This window comes from Eutrema salsugineum, unplaced genomic scaffold (genome assembly GCF_000478725.1).
Source record: "Eutrema salsugineum unplaced genomic scaffold, Eutsalg1_0 scaffold_12, whole genome shotgun sequence".
In the NCBI taxonomy this organism is placed as follows: domain Eukaryota; kingdom Viridiplantae; phylum Streptophyta; class Magnoliopsida; order Brassicales; family Brassicaceae; genus Eutrema; species Eutrema salsugineum.
The window spans coordinates 4,892,524-4,908,731 of NW_006256895.1; the positions used below are offsets into that span (position 1 = coordinate 4,892,524).

Sequence of the window (16,208 nt, forward strand, 5' to 3'; positions counted from 1 at the left end):
TGCTCCTAGATCACAAAGACATCCAGAGAATAGAAGAGGTCCAATGGCACAAGGGAGTGTGAAACTCCCTGGATCAGTTAACTTCCTTGGGATGGACTTCTTCTGAATGATAGCACTGCATTCATGACTTAGTACTACCATGCCTTGAAGCTCTTTTGTCTTGTTCAGAATGGCATCCTTCAAGAACTTCCCCATCTTTGGCATCATTAAGAATGCATCAATGAGAGGCATTGTGAGTGGTGTCTCCTTGAGTGCCTTCTCAAATACAGCTCTTGCCTTGTCCACTAGTTGCTTCTTGAATCTCCCTGGAAATGGGAGCTTTGGTTGGTATGGAGGTGGTGGCACATATACTTTTTATGGTTCTGGTTCCTTTGCTACCTCTTTACCCTTTTCTGTCCTTGGTTTCTCAGCAACTTGATCATCCTTTAAGGCTGCCTCCCCCTCAGGTTGATCATTGTCCTCAATGATCACTTTGTTGTTCTCAATACCAGGTAACTCTTTTACACTCCTCAGTGTAATGGCCTTGGCATATTCTTTGGGGTTGGGTTCTGGTTTTCCAGGTAGGTGGCCTTGGTTCCTTGAGCTTGATGCCTGGTTTTGCTTCAGTTCCTTGATTTCCTGTTGCATGGCTGCATTCTGACTAGCAAAGATCTGCTGACCCTGAAGTAGTTGTTGCAGAATACCAACCATATCCGAACCCATCTGTGGCTGTTGTTGAACCGGTGGTGGCTGAAACTGTTGTTGAACAGGCGCTTGCTGTTGGAACTGTGGTGGACCAAACCCTGGTGGTGGCTTTTGCTGCTGTGTATTGAAATTAGGACCCTGAAATGATTGCTGTTGCTGACCAAAACCTTGATTCTGAGCAAACTGATGCTTTGGTTGAAAAGATCCTTGAATGTTGTTCTTGGGAACAAAGTTCTGTGGAGCTTGAGAATTGGGATACACCTGGTCTTGTGGGTTAGCTACATTGGTGTTCCTGTAAGAGAGGTTTGGATTGGCATTACCATATTGATATCTCTGGAACCTCTGATTCCCAATGTAGTTGAGCTCCTCTTGGGTAAGACCTTCTTCACTTATGTTCTCAAAGATTTGAGAAGGTTCCTCATACTCTCCAACAAAATGCAATGGCTTCTGAGTGGTGAATTTCAGCTTGTCTAATTCACTCCTCAACTCCTTAACTTCTCTGGTGAGCCTCTGTTCTGAGCTTGAACTTTCAGACCTATTTGATCTGTCATAGTCTTCACTATAAGTATCATTGCTCAATGCTAAGTTCTCCACTAGCTCTAAAGCAGCATGTATCTCTTTACCCAGAAAGTTCCCATTGGAAGCAGTATCCAGCTGGTTTCTAATCTTGGGAAGAGCTCCCCTATACAGTGTGCTGAGAAGAGAAGCCTCACTAAACCCATGGTGTGGGCATTGGTTTGTGTAGCTCCTGAATCTCTCATATGCTTCACCAAAACTCTCATTGCTGTGCTGAGTGAAGCTAGAGATTTGGTTCCTCAGTTTTGCAGTTCTTGAGGTGGAGAAGAACTTAGATAAGAATGCTTGCTTGCATTGCTCCAAGGTTTGAATGGAGCCTCTTGGAAGATTTTTCTCCCATTGATGAGCTTTGTCACCAAGACTGAATGGAAATAGTCTTAGCTTGAAGCTGTCTTCTGAAACTCCATTAATCTTGGTCAGATCACACACCTTATCAAACTGATCCAAGTGTTCCAAGGGATCTTCCATTGCTAACCCATGGAACTTTGAATTCTGGACCATATTCAGCAATGATGCCTTCACTTCAAAGTGGTTGTTTTGCACAGGTGGTGCCTGAATACCAGCTCCATACTGATGACCATTGGCCCTGTCATTCTCTCCAACATAGACTTGGGGTTGCTCATATCTTCTTTGCTGTGGTTGGAAAGGGTGGGGTTGGTGGTGCACTTGTTGTCTTTGCTGAACATTGGCCTGATGCCTCTGTTGATGAGCTTGAGCTTGTCCTTGGTGGACATAAGCTTGTTGATGGTGCACCTGTTCCTGATGAACATTACCCTGATGAAGCCCTCTCACAACTCCCATTTGTCATTATAATGCGAGTACGGATCAGAATATGACTTTTAGTAAAAATATTCCCAGTTTTCTGTTCTTCCATGTCAGCCTGATCAATCTGTCTACCACGTCTGTCCCTTCTCCTCCTTGGTACCAAAAGGTTGATGTTGTCGTTGAGAGGGAAAGGTGGACCACAGCTTCTTGATCTATACCTGGTGTTCATACACCTGAAATCACTAACAGAACTTGAAAGGAATCAGTAAAAACAAGAAAGTAAGCACTTGATCTCAAGAACAGATCAGAGCTTAATGCTAATCAACCACAATTTGGCAACGGCGCCAATTGATAGACAAGACTTTTTAGGGTCTCAGGGCTATCAATCCCCTTGTCAATGTAGCACAAAGAGGTTAATCAATCCAGATGTGGTGTTAGAAACTAAACTATGTCATCAAGTTCTTAATTCAAGCAAACAAGAGTGGGTTTTGATTAATCTAGAGACAACTACAAACATAAACTAGATTAAAGACTAATGACAATGACAAAACAAGAACTAAGCAATGACAAATGATGTGAATATACTATGATGGAGGCATGAGATTCTAGACATGATAGTTGGTTAGAGTGCTTGGTGCTAAACTAGAAATGCTAATGACAATGATGAGACATGATTCAAATGATTAAGAACTCTAATCTAGGTTAATCCTCTCATGAAGGTATTAACCCCTATACTAATCCATTTTCAAACCAAATTCCCATTTGTGAAATATGAATCAATATGCATTAATAAACAGTTCTCAATGATCATTCAAGCAAATAACAATACATCATCATGCAGAAAAATGCTTAAACCTCTAATACAACTCTTTCAGGAATTTCATCAAACACTTTTGGTGCATGAAATTCCCAGAATCTAGATCTCAAGTGATTATCAAGGATCTAGCATAGAGAACAGTTGTTTAGAGAAATGAATCAATGAATCTAGCCCTAAGCACTCCTAATCTAACACTTTAGCACCCTAACCTACACATCTAGAACCTCATTAAGGTGACTACTCACTAATCATGATCAACACACTAGATCCTTTGCAAGATGTGTTGTTAATCATGATTAGAAGTTTGATTTGATGATAAGAAATGATGGAACAGGATAAAAAGAAACTTCAAAATCGATATTAAGCTCTCTAAAACAAGTGTATTAATTAGGTTTTCACAAAAGGGGAAAGAAGACTAAAAGTAGATTCAAGGTTCTCTACAAATTAGGTCTAAAAAACCTTATAAAGGAGGCTTGGGCGAACCGGGTCAACCCGGAACAAACCGGGTACTGACCCGGCCTTGGTGGGCAAAGATGGGTTTGCCACGGTCTGGTGTGTTCTTGGTGTGACCGTGGCAATCCTGACCGTGTCAAAGTCTTCACTTGTGTTCTTGGTTCCTTTTGATGCCACGGTCTGATCAAGCTTCGTCTGGAACCCGTGGCAAGTCACCGTGTCAAACGTCGAAGATGTGTAAAGGTTGCCACGTTCAAGCTCCTAGACCGTGGCATTCAGATCGTGTCAAAACCCGCATGTATGTGAAATCCTTCCCAGCCAAGTATTTGTTTGCCACGGTCAAGTCTCAGACCGTGGCATTGAAACCGTGCCAAAACCCGAAGCTGTGTAAAAGTTGTCTCCAGCCAATTGTTCATTTTCCACGGTCAAGTCCCAGACCGTGGCATTCAGCTCATGCCAATCGCCAAAGCTTTGCAGGAGTTGCCACGGTCAAGCCTTAGACCGTGGCAGCTAGGCCGTGTCAATCGCCGAATGGTTGCAAAGTTCTTCTCAGCCAAGTGTATGTTTGCCACGGTCAAGTGTAGACCGTGGCATGAAGATCGTGTCATTGGCTGAGGGTGCACAAAAGTTGCCACGGCCAAGTGTGGACCGTGGCATTCCATCGCGGCATGTTTAACTTAGTCATTCTGGGCTGTCTGGACCATCTCGCAATCCGGAGAGTGTAACTTCCTGGAGACCTGTCGGAATTGAATGATTTTGGTTGCAGAAGACAGAGGACTCATTTATCTCCAACTTTGGTGAAGGAAGCTTCGGTGCTTGGGAAGTGTAAGGCTTCCTGGAGGGCACATCTTTGCAGTGCATGTACACGACCAGAGAGAGGCGTCTAGACATGTGTCCATTCCGGAGACCGTATCTTCCTGCTCATAGATCCGAATTGAATGATCTTTGACGTTCGGGAAAGAGGACTCAAATGTCTCTGATTCTCATGAAGGACCCCGAAAATGAATCGGCCTGGAAGTGCACCGTCCTTCGCATCCTTCAGAACTGATCTGCTCGGTCCGGAATACCTGCGAGATAGGGGTTCCTTCCGACGAGCTTAACTCTCTGCTCACGCGTCCGAATTCCACGATTCCACTTGCTATGAGACCGTGATCCAATGCTCTCCAACTTCTATGAAGCACCCGCCATCTGAACCGGATCGGAAGGTTCCCCGGACAGGCGATTTCTGAGACATATTTGCACCCGGAGATTTTGGCCGATACACTTCACTCGCGGTACGTGTTTTGGTCGACAAAGTCCACCCGCGGTACATGAAAATGGTCGACAAAATCTTCCTGGCCAGCGAGAATGGCTGATAACCTCCATAGACCCAATTTTTGCCACTTTTCAAGCTTTGATCACCATTCCACCTCCTGGATTCATCTTTTCAGCTCCAAATGCACCTGATGAACACTCAAAACATGCAAAGACTCATTGGGACCTAATGCATCTCCTAAGTTCTAAAACAAACCCTAAGGACCTAAAATGCATGGAATAAAACATGATTTAGAATGAATTATGCAACCTAAATGATGCAAATTATGAACATATCATAAGCCTTTGAAACGGTGATCGTTCAGGTACCTTAAATGGTGGCTGCTTGGCATCGACATCCTTGTACAGTGGTACAAAGATTGGGGTTTCTTCTTTCTTTCCATCGGTTTTGGTCTCTTCTTCGGCCAATGTTGTTATGGCGTTGCAAAACCTCTTAGGGTTATCTTCAACTCTTTCTGGAATAACTCCACTTTGCCTCTTCATAGAGTCGGCTGTTTGGGCGACTTGCACTTCTAGCTTTGTACATGCAGTCAACTTTCACGTTCACGTCTTTAGATGCCTTTCTGTTCGTCATAATGAGCTGTTGGATGGACTGTTCAAGTCTACCGATCTGTGAAGCTAGCTGGTTCGTCGTGACTCCCTGCTGTTGTACAAATTGATTGTTAAAACCCGTACCTGGGTAGTTATATGGGTGTCGCGGTTGATATGGTCCTGTTCCTCCGAAGTTCCCACCTTGGAACTTGTTTTGGAAGGATTTCTGCTGTGGTGGGTAGTACTGATCTTGAGGATTCTCCACGTTGGGATTGTGGTAAGAGAGATTGTTGTAATTTGCATTCCGGAAGTTGTTGTTGAAGCCATTCTTGAAGAGATTTTGATATGGTACTAGCGCTCCTACATAGTTCACATCTTCTTCTTGAAAGGCTTGATTAATGTGATCAATATCACTAGGTCCTTCATCTTCTGCGCCATTGTTGGTCTCACAAGCATGGATTGGGCGATTGTTGCTCTTCAAAAGCTGGCTCATCATGTTCTTCAACTCGGTTATCTCCTTGTTTTCTGTTCCGGTTTGCTTCGTCGAGCGATGGTATTCAGGAAAATCATTGCTATTGGCTTGAGCCAAATTTTCGATGAGGGCTCTTCCTTGGGCTATCGTCTTTTGTCCAAAATCTCCATTGCTAGCTGTATCAAGTGAAAATTTGTATTTTGGTCGCAAAACCTCGGTAAAATGTGCTCAGCAGGCTTGATCCAGGAAATCCATGGTGAGGGCAATCACGTTCATACTCTTTAAAACGTTCCCAGGCTTCATAGAAAGATTCAGTCGGGCCTTGTTGAAAGCTTGAGATCTTTGTTCTCAACTGGTTCGACCTTGACTTAGTATAGATGTGATTCAGGAAAGGAGTTTTACACTCTTCCCAATTAGTAATCGATCCTGCAGGCAAAGATTTCAACCAACGGTGAGCTTTGTCTGCTAATGAAAAAGGGAACAACTTACACTTTAAATAGTCTGCTGGAACTTGGTTTATTCTCATCATGCTGCAGATTTCTTCAAAGAGCTCGATATGGTCCATTGGGTGTTCAGAAGGAACTCCATGGAATTGGTTTTGCTTCACCAATCAGATGATTTCAGGCTTGACTTCAAACTCATTCCGGTTCGGAAATGGAACTTGAATTGCAGATCGGTTTTGAAAGTTTTGAGTAGGTGCATCGAAATCAGCTATGCGATGGTTCCTGGCTTGTCTTCGGTGTTGATTTGCTGGCTGGAATTGGCGGTGTTGGTTGTGCAATTGGTGGAGCTCTCTCCAACATCTTCTCTGTGTCTTGGTGAAACCGGTGTTGGAGATCCATCTTTGCAAGGGTTCTCAAGCTTCTTGATCCTTTTCTTCATCTCCTTGATACACTTGGCCATCTTGTGTATCATTTTGTCCTGATACTTGCACCATTGCTGAAGGACACCAATCTTTTGCTGAGCTCTATACCCTGAAGTGCCTGGCTCTTCCCAGTTGTAATCATCAAAGTGGTATATGTTCCCACCATAACGTTTCTGAGGTGGAGGCAGACCATCATCTCCAGCACCAGCAGCATTAGCAGCAGTAGCTTCAGCGGCTGCTTTCTTTTCCTTGGAAGCTTCTTCTCTGCAAGCCTTCTTGTTGTGTGAACCGAAACTCGCACAACCAAGAATTTGTTAAGGAAAACTTAAGGGATCGGAAATTTCTAGGGTTTATCGCAAGAATAGTAAGATTGAAAGAAGGTTTTTATTGCTGTGAAAGTGTTTAGTCTTTATTGCTTAGGGTTGTGAAAAATTACAGATTGAATTGCATACATTGTCTATTTATACTAACTTTCTAAACCGCTTAGCCGAGAATCTCGGGAGAGATTTTAGGAATATTTCCTTATCACTTTGTGCGGCCACCGCCTTCATACTTCGCCTAGGGTTTCTATGGGCTTCGTCTCTCAAGGCCTTGGCTCGGCCCAATTGTGGGAGGAAGCGGCTCGGCCCGTTTGTAATATCGAGCATGGCTCAGTCCGTTAGCTTTTTTGCACAGCTCGGTCCATCGAACATCCTTCACGCGGCTCGGTTCACTTAATTCCTCCTTACGGCTCGGCCTGTTCACAGCTCGGCCCATTCCTCTCGTGCGCGGCTCAGTCCACTCGTATTGGTGAGCACGGCTCGGCCCACTTTTTCGTGGAACAGCTCGGCCCATATTTGGTGGGCAGTTGTTCCTTCTTGCCAAATCGGTTTTCACCAATACTTAATCATTTTTGAGATGGTTTTATCCGCTTAGGGTGAAACCGACCCCAACAGTTAGCCCCCCAGCTCGTCGATTTCGGAGACGAGAGTGACAAGGTTCATTGTTCCTGGACTTGGGATAAACCATCGAATTAGGCCGTTACGAAGCGATTCCAGGTGAGGCGTTTTGGGAACAAAAATGCCGAACTGTTATTCGATGAAACAAAGTAGCGAGCTGTTTTTTGACGAGGCTGTTCGAGGGAAAATGCCGAGCTATGTTTAGCGACGAGGGTTTCAAGATAAAGATAATGGCAAGCCATTTTGTTAACGACGAGGCGTTTACGTCAATAAAGTTGCCGAGCCGTTTCGTGTTAACGACGAGGCGTTTCAAGATAAAGATAAAGTCGAGCCGTTTTGTTAACGACGAGGCGTTTACGTCAATAAAGTTGCCGAGCCGTTTCGTGTTAACAACGAGGCGTTTCAAGATAAAGATAATGCTGAGCCGTTTTGTTAACGACGAGGCGTTTACGTAAATAAAGTCGTCGAGCCGTTTCGTGTTAACGACGAGGCGTTTCAAGATAAAGATAATGCCGAGCCATTTCGCGTTAGTGATAGCGACGAGGCGTTCTTACGAAATTTTCGAGCCGTATCAACAGAGCATGGTTCGGTTCACACAGCTCGATGAGATATTCTTGGGTAACTATAGCTGTGTTATGGGCTCGGTTTACCTGGGCAAGTTCACACGGGAAATGTTTGCAGTCGTTAGTTCTTTTCAAGACGTTTGGGTGTTGGCGCGTATGACGGACGCGCCAAGAAGTTACGCATTCACCGCAGATTTCACGTGCCTTCATTTACTACCTTTGCATCATCCCGAGGTCTACGCGGACTCCACGCGCTGCGGTCGTCCTATAAATGGATGAGCTCCTTCGTCTCTTCTCATAATCTTCGGATCTCTCATTTTCACTAAAAGGTAGCTCTCCCTTCTCTCTTCTTTCTCTCTCTAGTTTATTTATTTTCCGACTAGGGTTCCGAGGTCCCTGCCGTCTCAGATCTTTTTACGGCGAACCTTGTTGTAAAGCGCTGTAAATTTGGTACGAGCTGTAAAATATGTCGAACCGTTCCGATGATTCGCTAGATTCGCTCTTTAATTACGAGCCGAGCCGTGCAGACGCCAAGGTGAGGGGCGTAACCAGATCCTCCGAGGCGTCTATCTCGCCGAGCTCTTCCAAAAATTCCGCCGAGGCATCTGCGTCGCCGAGCCGTTCAAAAAATTCTGCCGAGGCTCGCGACGTGTTGAATTTTCAGAGCCCTTCAGGCACTTGCTCTGTTAATAACGAGGCTTCTGCTTCGACGAGCTGTCACCGAGGTCCTGTTAACCGAGAAGAGGTTCATTACGCTGCGGTTAAGGCCAAGGAAGAAGCGTTTTCTTTCGATCCGGTTGAGGCGAGGCTCGAATTGGAGCGGGTTATGTCATCCCTAGGCGCCTCTTCTTCTGGGAAGGGGAAACCTAAACGGGTGAAAAGGCAAAAACCCGATCCTCCCGGTTCTACACTCTCGTCCCCCGAGTCGCTCGAGGCGTTACGCCATCGTTTTAGGATATCCAAAGTGGTTGAATTTGTTGTTCCAGAAAAGCATGACCGAGCCGACAAGCCTCCCGAAAACCATTTCACCTTATACGAGGCGTTTTTTGAGCTCTGCTTCCTATGGTTTCCAATCCCTGGAGTTATCCTCAAATACTTGTCGGAGCATGAGATTTCGATCGGGCAGATTATGCCGAGGGGTTTGCTACATATGATTGGCATCCTGGTTCGAAGCTTCGAATGCGGTGTCGATGATATATTCATAAATTACATCTTTTAGTGTACATATTTTAGTCTAAATCATGTCTTATCTCATGCATTTTAGGTCATTAGGCATTGTTTTAGGACTTAGGAGATTGCATTAGGTCCAAGAGAGTTTTGCATGGTTTGGAGTGTTAAACAGGTGCTTTTGGAGCCTATTTGGAGTGGAGGATGTGATTCAGATGAAGAAATGGAGTTGAAATGATCAAAAATGGTGAAAAGGAGCAATTTTGGGTTTCTCGGCAAAATGCTGTACTGATGGCCGAAGATGTTCGGCCAAAATCCCTCCCGCGGGTAGCTTTATCGGCCAAAAACACGTACCGCGGTCAAGTCTCTCGCCCAAAAATCCCGGGTGCAGATACATTTCAGAAATCGCGTCACCGGAAGCTCTTGCCGGCCGATTCAGCTTACAGGGTCTTCAGCAAAGTTGGAGATAATTGAGTCAAGAACCCAGGACAAGTTGAATAAAGGTATTTGGAGCACTGAGCTGAAAGATACGGTCACCGGAAGACAGACCTCTCTCGCATCCATTCCGGAGCAATCCGATACTCCAGAATGATCGCCTGTCCGGAGAACCTTCCGGTCCGATTCAGTTGTCTGGGTCTTCATCAAAGTTGGAGAAGATTGGATCATGGTTCCAGATCAAGTAGAAGCATGGAATTCGGACGCGTGAGCAGAAAGTTAAGCTCGTCGGAAGAAACTCCTGTCTCGCTGCCGTCCTGGACCGACCCGATGTGCTCCGAAGAATGCGAAGGACGGCGCACTTCCAGGCCGATTCGGTTTACGAGGCCTTTATGAGAATCATGATATTTGAGATCTTCTTTCCAGAACGTCCAAGATCATTCAATTCGGATCTATGAGCAAGAAGTTAACGTTTCCGGAATGGACACATGTCTAGATGTCTCTGATCGTGTAAATGCACTGCGAAGATGAGCTCTCCAGGAAGCCTTCCAATTCCCAAGCGCCGGATCTTTCTTCACTAAAGTTGGAGATATACGAGTCTTCTGTCCTCTGAAACCGGAATCACACAATTCAGACCAGTATCCTGGAAGTTACGCCTCCCGGAATGCGGAGTGGTCCAAGCTGCTCTGAATGCTGCGAGATAGTCTTGCGACTTGGTTAACTCGCAGGCCTGAAGATGAATGCCTGGAAATTGATGCTGCGAGTTGAGAAGTGCGGGTAAGCTATCACTGGATAAGGTCTGAGGATCCCGAGCAAGAAAAATGCTAAGTCCACAATCATGCGAGTTGGCCGCGCTTGAAACTAAGCCGCACGATCACTCGCAATCTACTCCGACTTGGGCATGCGGCTTGGACTAAGGGATGACCAAGTTGCACATGTACATTCCCCAGAAACCGCCTTGGTCCTGCGAGTTGAAGAAGAAGAAGATTAAGCCGCACAAAGACTCGCAAAACACACCTACTTGGGCGTGCGGCTAAAACCAAGCGATTTAAGTCTCACAAGACAAGTTCTTCACCTGTGCGACTTGGGCATGCGACCTGGGAGACACTGGACCAACCCGCACATTCCCCACTTTACCCACTAAAGCCGGGTCAGGACCCGGTTTGTTCCGGGCTGACCTGGTTCATTAGCACTTAGTATATATAGCTTTTTGGAGAAAAACCCTAGACATCTTATCTTCTACTGAGTTTTCTCTCTTGTTTTCTTTCCTTTTCAGTGTAAAAACGAGTTTTATCAGGAGATATCTAGCAGATTTAATCATCTTAAGGCTGTTTCTTATCATCTCATCATCTCATTTCTACTTCTAATCATGATTAACATCATCTCTTGCAAAAGATTAGATTTGTTCTTCATGATTAGTGAGTAGTCATCTTTTAAGCTTCTAGGTGTGTAGATTAGGGTGCTTTGATGTTTGATTAATGATGTTTAGGTTCTAGATTCTCATTTCCTTTCCTTAGTTAGCTGTTCTTAATGCTAGATCTCTCATTATAAGCTTGATCTAGAGCTTAGGCATTTCTCCACCCACAAGGTGTTTGATGAAATGCCTGAAAGAGCTAACTTAAGGGTTTATGTTTTAAATGCCATGGGAATGTTTGTTTAAAGCATAAATGACATATTAGAACTGTTTATTAATGCATATTGATCATCATTACCACTAATGAGAGTTAGGTTTGAATGCTGATTAGTATAGTGATCATTGTCTTGGGAAAGAAATGGTCTTACTTTAAGTTCTAAGTTGATTGGAATTTGAGATCATGTGATGCTTGCTTTATCTTTCTGTATAAGATTCAGTCTTTCTTAGCTCTTATTTTGATGCACAAAGAGGCTGTTTGGTCATGTTAGACTTGGAACCTTATGCTTATTAATTGCTTATTCACTAATGGGAATTAGTCTTGATTAAGTAATTTGCAAAGAGATTTCTGTCATGAGAATGAATAATCTGCTTTGAAAGTCTAGACTAAAGAATTTCAAGTGTTGCATTGTTTTCTTAGCATCATGAGTTAAGAATTGAAAGCACCCTTATCAATGATCACATCTAGAGGTTTAGCTTTCTCTTTATTTTGAATTTGAGTCTTTGTTTTGTTTGTCTTGTTTGCTTGTTTAATTCTTAATTACTGCTTGTTCTTGTTTGCTTTATGGTTTTAGATCACCGTGTTACCAACTTATCTGTTTAGTTAGACTTGGATTAAGAATTGATCCTCATAGTCTTAGTGTCTAGAATCTCTCCATTTGGATTGATACCTCAAGTGCTACAATGACATGAGTAGTTGAGGAATTGATCAAGGATTGAAAAATTCCTCAAGTCATTTTATTTTGTTTTACTAATTACCTTTCAGGTGCTGTCTTTGTTTTCAGGTGTATGACCACAAGAAGTCAAGCAAGGAGACAAAGAGAAAGAGCTGAGCACATTGAGAGGTTGGGTATGGATCAAGGGCAACAGGCTCATGGTGGTAATGGAAACCACCAGGATCAGCAAGAGGGTCCAGCAGCACGTCCAAGAATAGTTGTGGGAACTGGTGATGAGGCCAATACTCAGGGTCAGAGACATGGGATTGAAGCTCCTACACCTGAAAACGATTTCGAGATCAAATCTGGCTTGATCAACATGGTGCAATCAAACAAGTTCCATGGCTTGGCATTAGAAGACCCATTAGATCACATTGACAACTTTGATAGAGTCTGTGATCTAACTAAGATGAATGGAGTGAGTGAGGAGAGTTTCAAGTTGAGGCTATTCCCTTTTTCTCTAGGAGACAAAGCTCATCAATGGGAAAAGTCTCTACCTCAAGGATCAGTCACAACATGGGAGCAATGCAAAAGAGCATTTCTAACCAAGTTCTTCTGTTCATCAAGAACAGCAAGGTTAAGAAATGAAATCTCAAGTTTTATTCAGAAGAACCATGAATCCTTTTGTGAGGCTTGGGAAAGATTTAGAGGGTATACCATGCAATGCCCTCACCATGGATTCTCAGATGCTCAGCTGCTAAGTACCTTCTACAGAGGTGCTTTACCAAAGGTCAGACTACTCTTGGACACTGCTTCAAATGGTAATTTCATGACCAAGGAAGTCAATGATGCCATGACCCTTGTGGAGAATGTAGCTCAGAGTGATGAGCTTTATGGAGCAGAGTTTGACAGGAATTCAAGAGGTGCTGTGTGTGCTGAAGAGGAAAGAACAAGGAAAGACATCTGGTCTCTCAATGAGAAGCTAGACAAACTTCTCTTAGCTTCTCATAAGTCAGTCAACTTGATTAGAGATGTGAATCATGTGTTTCAAGACACTAAACCCTGCACATTCCCCACTTTACCCACTAAAGCCGGGTCAGGACCCGGTTTGTTCCGGGCTGACCCGGTTCATTAGCACTTTGTATATATAGTTTTTTGGAGAAAAACCCTAGACATCTTATCTTCTACTGAGTTTTCTCTCTTGTTTTCTTTCCTTTTCAGTGTAAAAACGAGTTTGATCAGGAGATATCTAGCAGATTTAATCATCTTAAGGCTGTTTCTTATCATCTGATCATCCTTGGGAAAGTGAAATCTGGGTTCATAGGCATTTCATGCACCAAAAGTGTTTGATGAAATGCCTGAAAGAGCTAACTTAAGGGTTTATGTTTTAAATGTCATGGGAATGTTTGTTTGAAGCATAAATGACATATTAGAAATGTTTCTTAATGCTCATTAGTTCAGATTTCACAAATGAGAATTTGGTTTGAAAGTGGATTAGTGTAGAGATTAATGCCTTCATGAGAGGATTAGTCTAGATTAGAGTTCTAAGTTGAAATGTTTGAGATTATGTGATTGCTTGTTATTTCTCTCTGTGTAAGATTCAGTCTTCTTGGTTGAGAGATTGTTTGGTCACTTATTAGGCTTGATGCATTGTGCTTGTTGATTGCTTGATTATATCTAATGGTTGTTAGACTTGATTAAGTGATTAGCAAAGGGATTATTGTCATGGGAATGAATTAATCTGATTAAGAAGCCTAGACTAAAGAGTAGCAAGTGTTGCATTATGTTCTTAGCATCATGAATCAATATCTAAACCACCCTAATCAATGATCACATCTAGAGGTTTATCTTTCATCATTTGCTTTATCATCATTTTGTTTGCTTGCTTGCTTAGTAGTTCATTAATCATTTCTTGTTTGTTTCTTGTTTATGCTTTCTTGTTGCTGGTTTCACCAAACTCATCTTTTATTCAGCTTGACTTAAGAACTTGTCACATAAACTAGTGTCTAGCAAACACACATTTGGATTGATACCCTTTGTACTACAAGTGACATAAGGGATTGATAACCTTTATTAAGGCCTTGAAAACCTTAGTTATCAGTCGACATCGAGCTCAGTCATCTGCTCAATCTGTTGGGAATCTGGAGAGCCCCGGGAGGAAGCCGATTTTATATTTCCAACAAGTCCAACCGTCGGATCATAGGTGGTTTCCCGAGCAAAGATCAGTTTTGGACTGAATGTTTCTTCTACGTTTTGGTGAACGAGGCATCAATGGGCGAGGATTTTGTAAATAAGACGAAGACGGTTTGGGGACCACTTGGTAGTCGATCCGAAGCCTTGTTTCGGCTCGGAGCTTATTGTGGTGCGATTTCCATCTTCTAACTTAGTCGTTCTGATGTTGTTATGCAGTTCAGAGTTTTCTTCCCCCTGTTCCCAACTACCTTTTCTCTGTTCGAGATACTCTTGCGGCTCGGAAGGTTAACTGGAGAAAGCATTTTTCTTTCGAGAGAGTAGAGAGAGCCCGAGCTATCTTCGACGGGGTATCCATCAGTTCTTCTGCATCAAATTCATCAGGAGACACGTGAGAGAAGATGGTGATCATTACGCTCAGGGATAAGAAGCTACGCGAAGCCAAGGAGATTGCTAGGAGATCTGAACGAGCAGCTCTTACAGAGACCGAGGCGGTACCTCGTGATGATCCGCCGAGGCATGAGGGGGACGAAGTCGCCCGAGCTGCTGATGAGGTTGCTCCCGAGGCGACAGCACAGGAGGCAGCGCCCGAGGTGGAGCCGGACGAGATTGTTCCCGACGCGTCTGGAGAAAATTCCGCGGCTCGGGACAAAACGCCGCCTTCCTCGGCGATTCTGGCTCTTCCAAAACAATTGAGGCCTCCGGCTTTGGATCTGCTGAAGCATGATTCCAGCAGGAAGAGATCGGCCACGGAAAAGGGCAAGGGCGCGGCCATCCAAAAGGACGAGCCATCCAAAAAGAAACGTAAATCGGCTCCCGACGAGCCCGCATCTCGTAAGCTGGTAGTTGACGACCCGACTGCCTCCGCGGTAATGTTTGCCCGCTTCAACAACACAAACACACGTCTTCCGCCCCCTGAGCAGTTGAGGCGGTCGAAGTCCTATGCTGCCATGGCGCAGCGCGGTACCAAGGTACTTTTCTAATTTGCTTCTTCCTTGATATCATGTAATCTTTGAATCTAAGGAATCACCACTTTTGCAGTTGTCGCGGCTATCAACGAGATGATGGCCGGTTATGAATCAGACTTGGTTAAGGACGAGCGCTGCTTGGAGGAGGCTCAGAAGGAAGCTGCAACGGCTAAGGGAAAATTAGACGAGGCGAGGGACAGAATTAAGAAGCTTGAAGAGGAGAAAATAACTCTCCGAGCCAACGTTGACAAGGTGTCTTCCGTGGTGGCTCGCCTTGAAGAATCTAGGAGAGCCAAGAGTGCCGAGGTGGCTTTATTGAAGAGACGCATCGAAGCTAAAGATGCTTTATTCGACGCTAAGGTGAAGCGGGCCACGAAGGAGGTGAGGCGCGAGTTGACGGCTAGGTTTCAAGAGCGTCTCACTAAAGTGGAGGAAGGTCTGGCCAAGCTGGAGAAAGCCAAGAGCGACGAAAACGAGCTTGGACAGATCAAAGGGAACCTTGCTATGATCGAGGAGCTTCCAAGCCCGACGGATCTTTGGACTCTGAAGAGGCAAAGCTGAAGGCTTGGGAGGCCGAGTACGTTGACGACGACGCGTACGACCGCATTGCGTCTGAGATCCGAGGTGGCTTGGTGTTCTCGCCAGTATCGCCAGATTCCGTCGATACCCTTTTAGGTAACGAGCCGATCGAGGAGATGGCGGCTAACCTCGGTGTCCAGGATCTGAACAGGTGTAACGCGGGTACTCCTGTTCCTTCGAGCCTCCTTGCTGAACGAGAGACGCGTTCTGCTGCTTGACCTCTCTCTTCCTTCCTTTATCTTTTATATTCGCCCTTTTGTACTCAGCATCTGGATAGCTTTATCCTTCTTTCGAACTCGTCTGTTACTGTGATTGGTGCATGGACGGCTTTATCCATTTGACTGTTGATTTTGAAGGTATGTGTATACGTACCCACTCCCCACCCCCTTTTTAGGAGGGGGGACAGCTGAACCCGTCCGAGGATGGGCTACCTACATACCTTTTGCAGGGATCAAGCCGTCCCGTAGTTCATGTTGACCGTGTTGTAGCCTTTGTGATAGTACTTCTTCAGGTGGATTGCAATCCATGATCTTGGAATCGCTTCGTCAGCTACCGTCGCGAGTTCGTAGACTCCTGGGCAAACTACTTTTGTAATCTTGTAAGGA

At 44.5% G+C, this 16,208-nt stretch overlaps 1 protein-coding gene and 3 non-coding genes across 4 annotated transcripts; 3 read left to right on the forward strand and 1 right to left on the reverse strand.

The window, feature by feature from the left end:
• Positions 1-1,399: 1,399 nt before the first annotated feature.
• On the forward strand, positions 1,400-1,506 carry LOC112089433. The gene has a single exon (XR_002901071.1). It is a non-coding gene; the product is annotated as a small nucleolar RNA R71 (small nucleolar RNA).
• Positions 1,507-5,860: 4,354 nt separating this feature from the next.
• LOC112089547 lies at positions 5,861-5,966 on the forward strand. The gene has a single exon (XR_002901185.1). It is a non-coding gene; the product is annotated as a small nucleolar RNA R71 (small nucleolar RNA).
• Positions 5,967-12,500: 6,534 nt separating this feature from the next.
• LOC112089361 lies at positions 12,501-12,607 on the reverse strand. The gene has a single exon (XR_002900998.1). It is a non-coding gene; the product is annotated as a small nucleolar RNA R71 (small nucleolar RNA).
• A 1,850-nt stretch (positions 12,608-14,457) lies between these two features.
• On the forward strand, positions 14,458-15,585 carry LOC112089129 (uncharacterized protein At3g60930, chloroplastic-like). The gene is made up of 2 exons (XM_024160106.1): positions 14,458-15,019; positions 15,098-15,585. Exons 1-2 carry the CDS (start codon positions 14,458-14,460, stop codon positions 15,583-15,585), a joined length of 1,050 nt encoding a protein of 349 aa, XP_024015874.1.
• Positions 15,586-16,208: the final 623 nt, after the last annotated feature.

What these genes read in the sequence shown, in the direction of transcription:
- LOC112089129 (XM_024160106.1), top strand. Translation starts at nt 14,458, where the DNA reads ATGGTGATCATTACGCTCAGGGATAAGAAGCTACGCGAAGCCAAGGAG. An exon ending in TGCTGCCATGGCGCAGCGCG is followed by an intron (nt 15,020 to 15,097) that starts GTACCAAGGTAC and finishes CCACTTTTGCAG; the next exon opens with TTGTCGCGGCTATCAACGAG.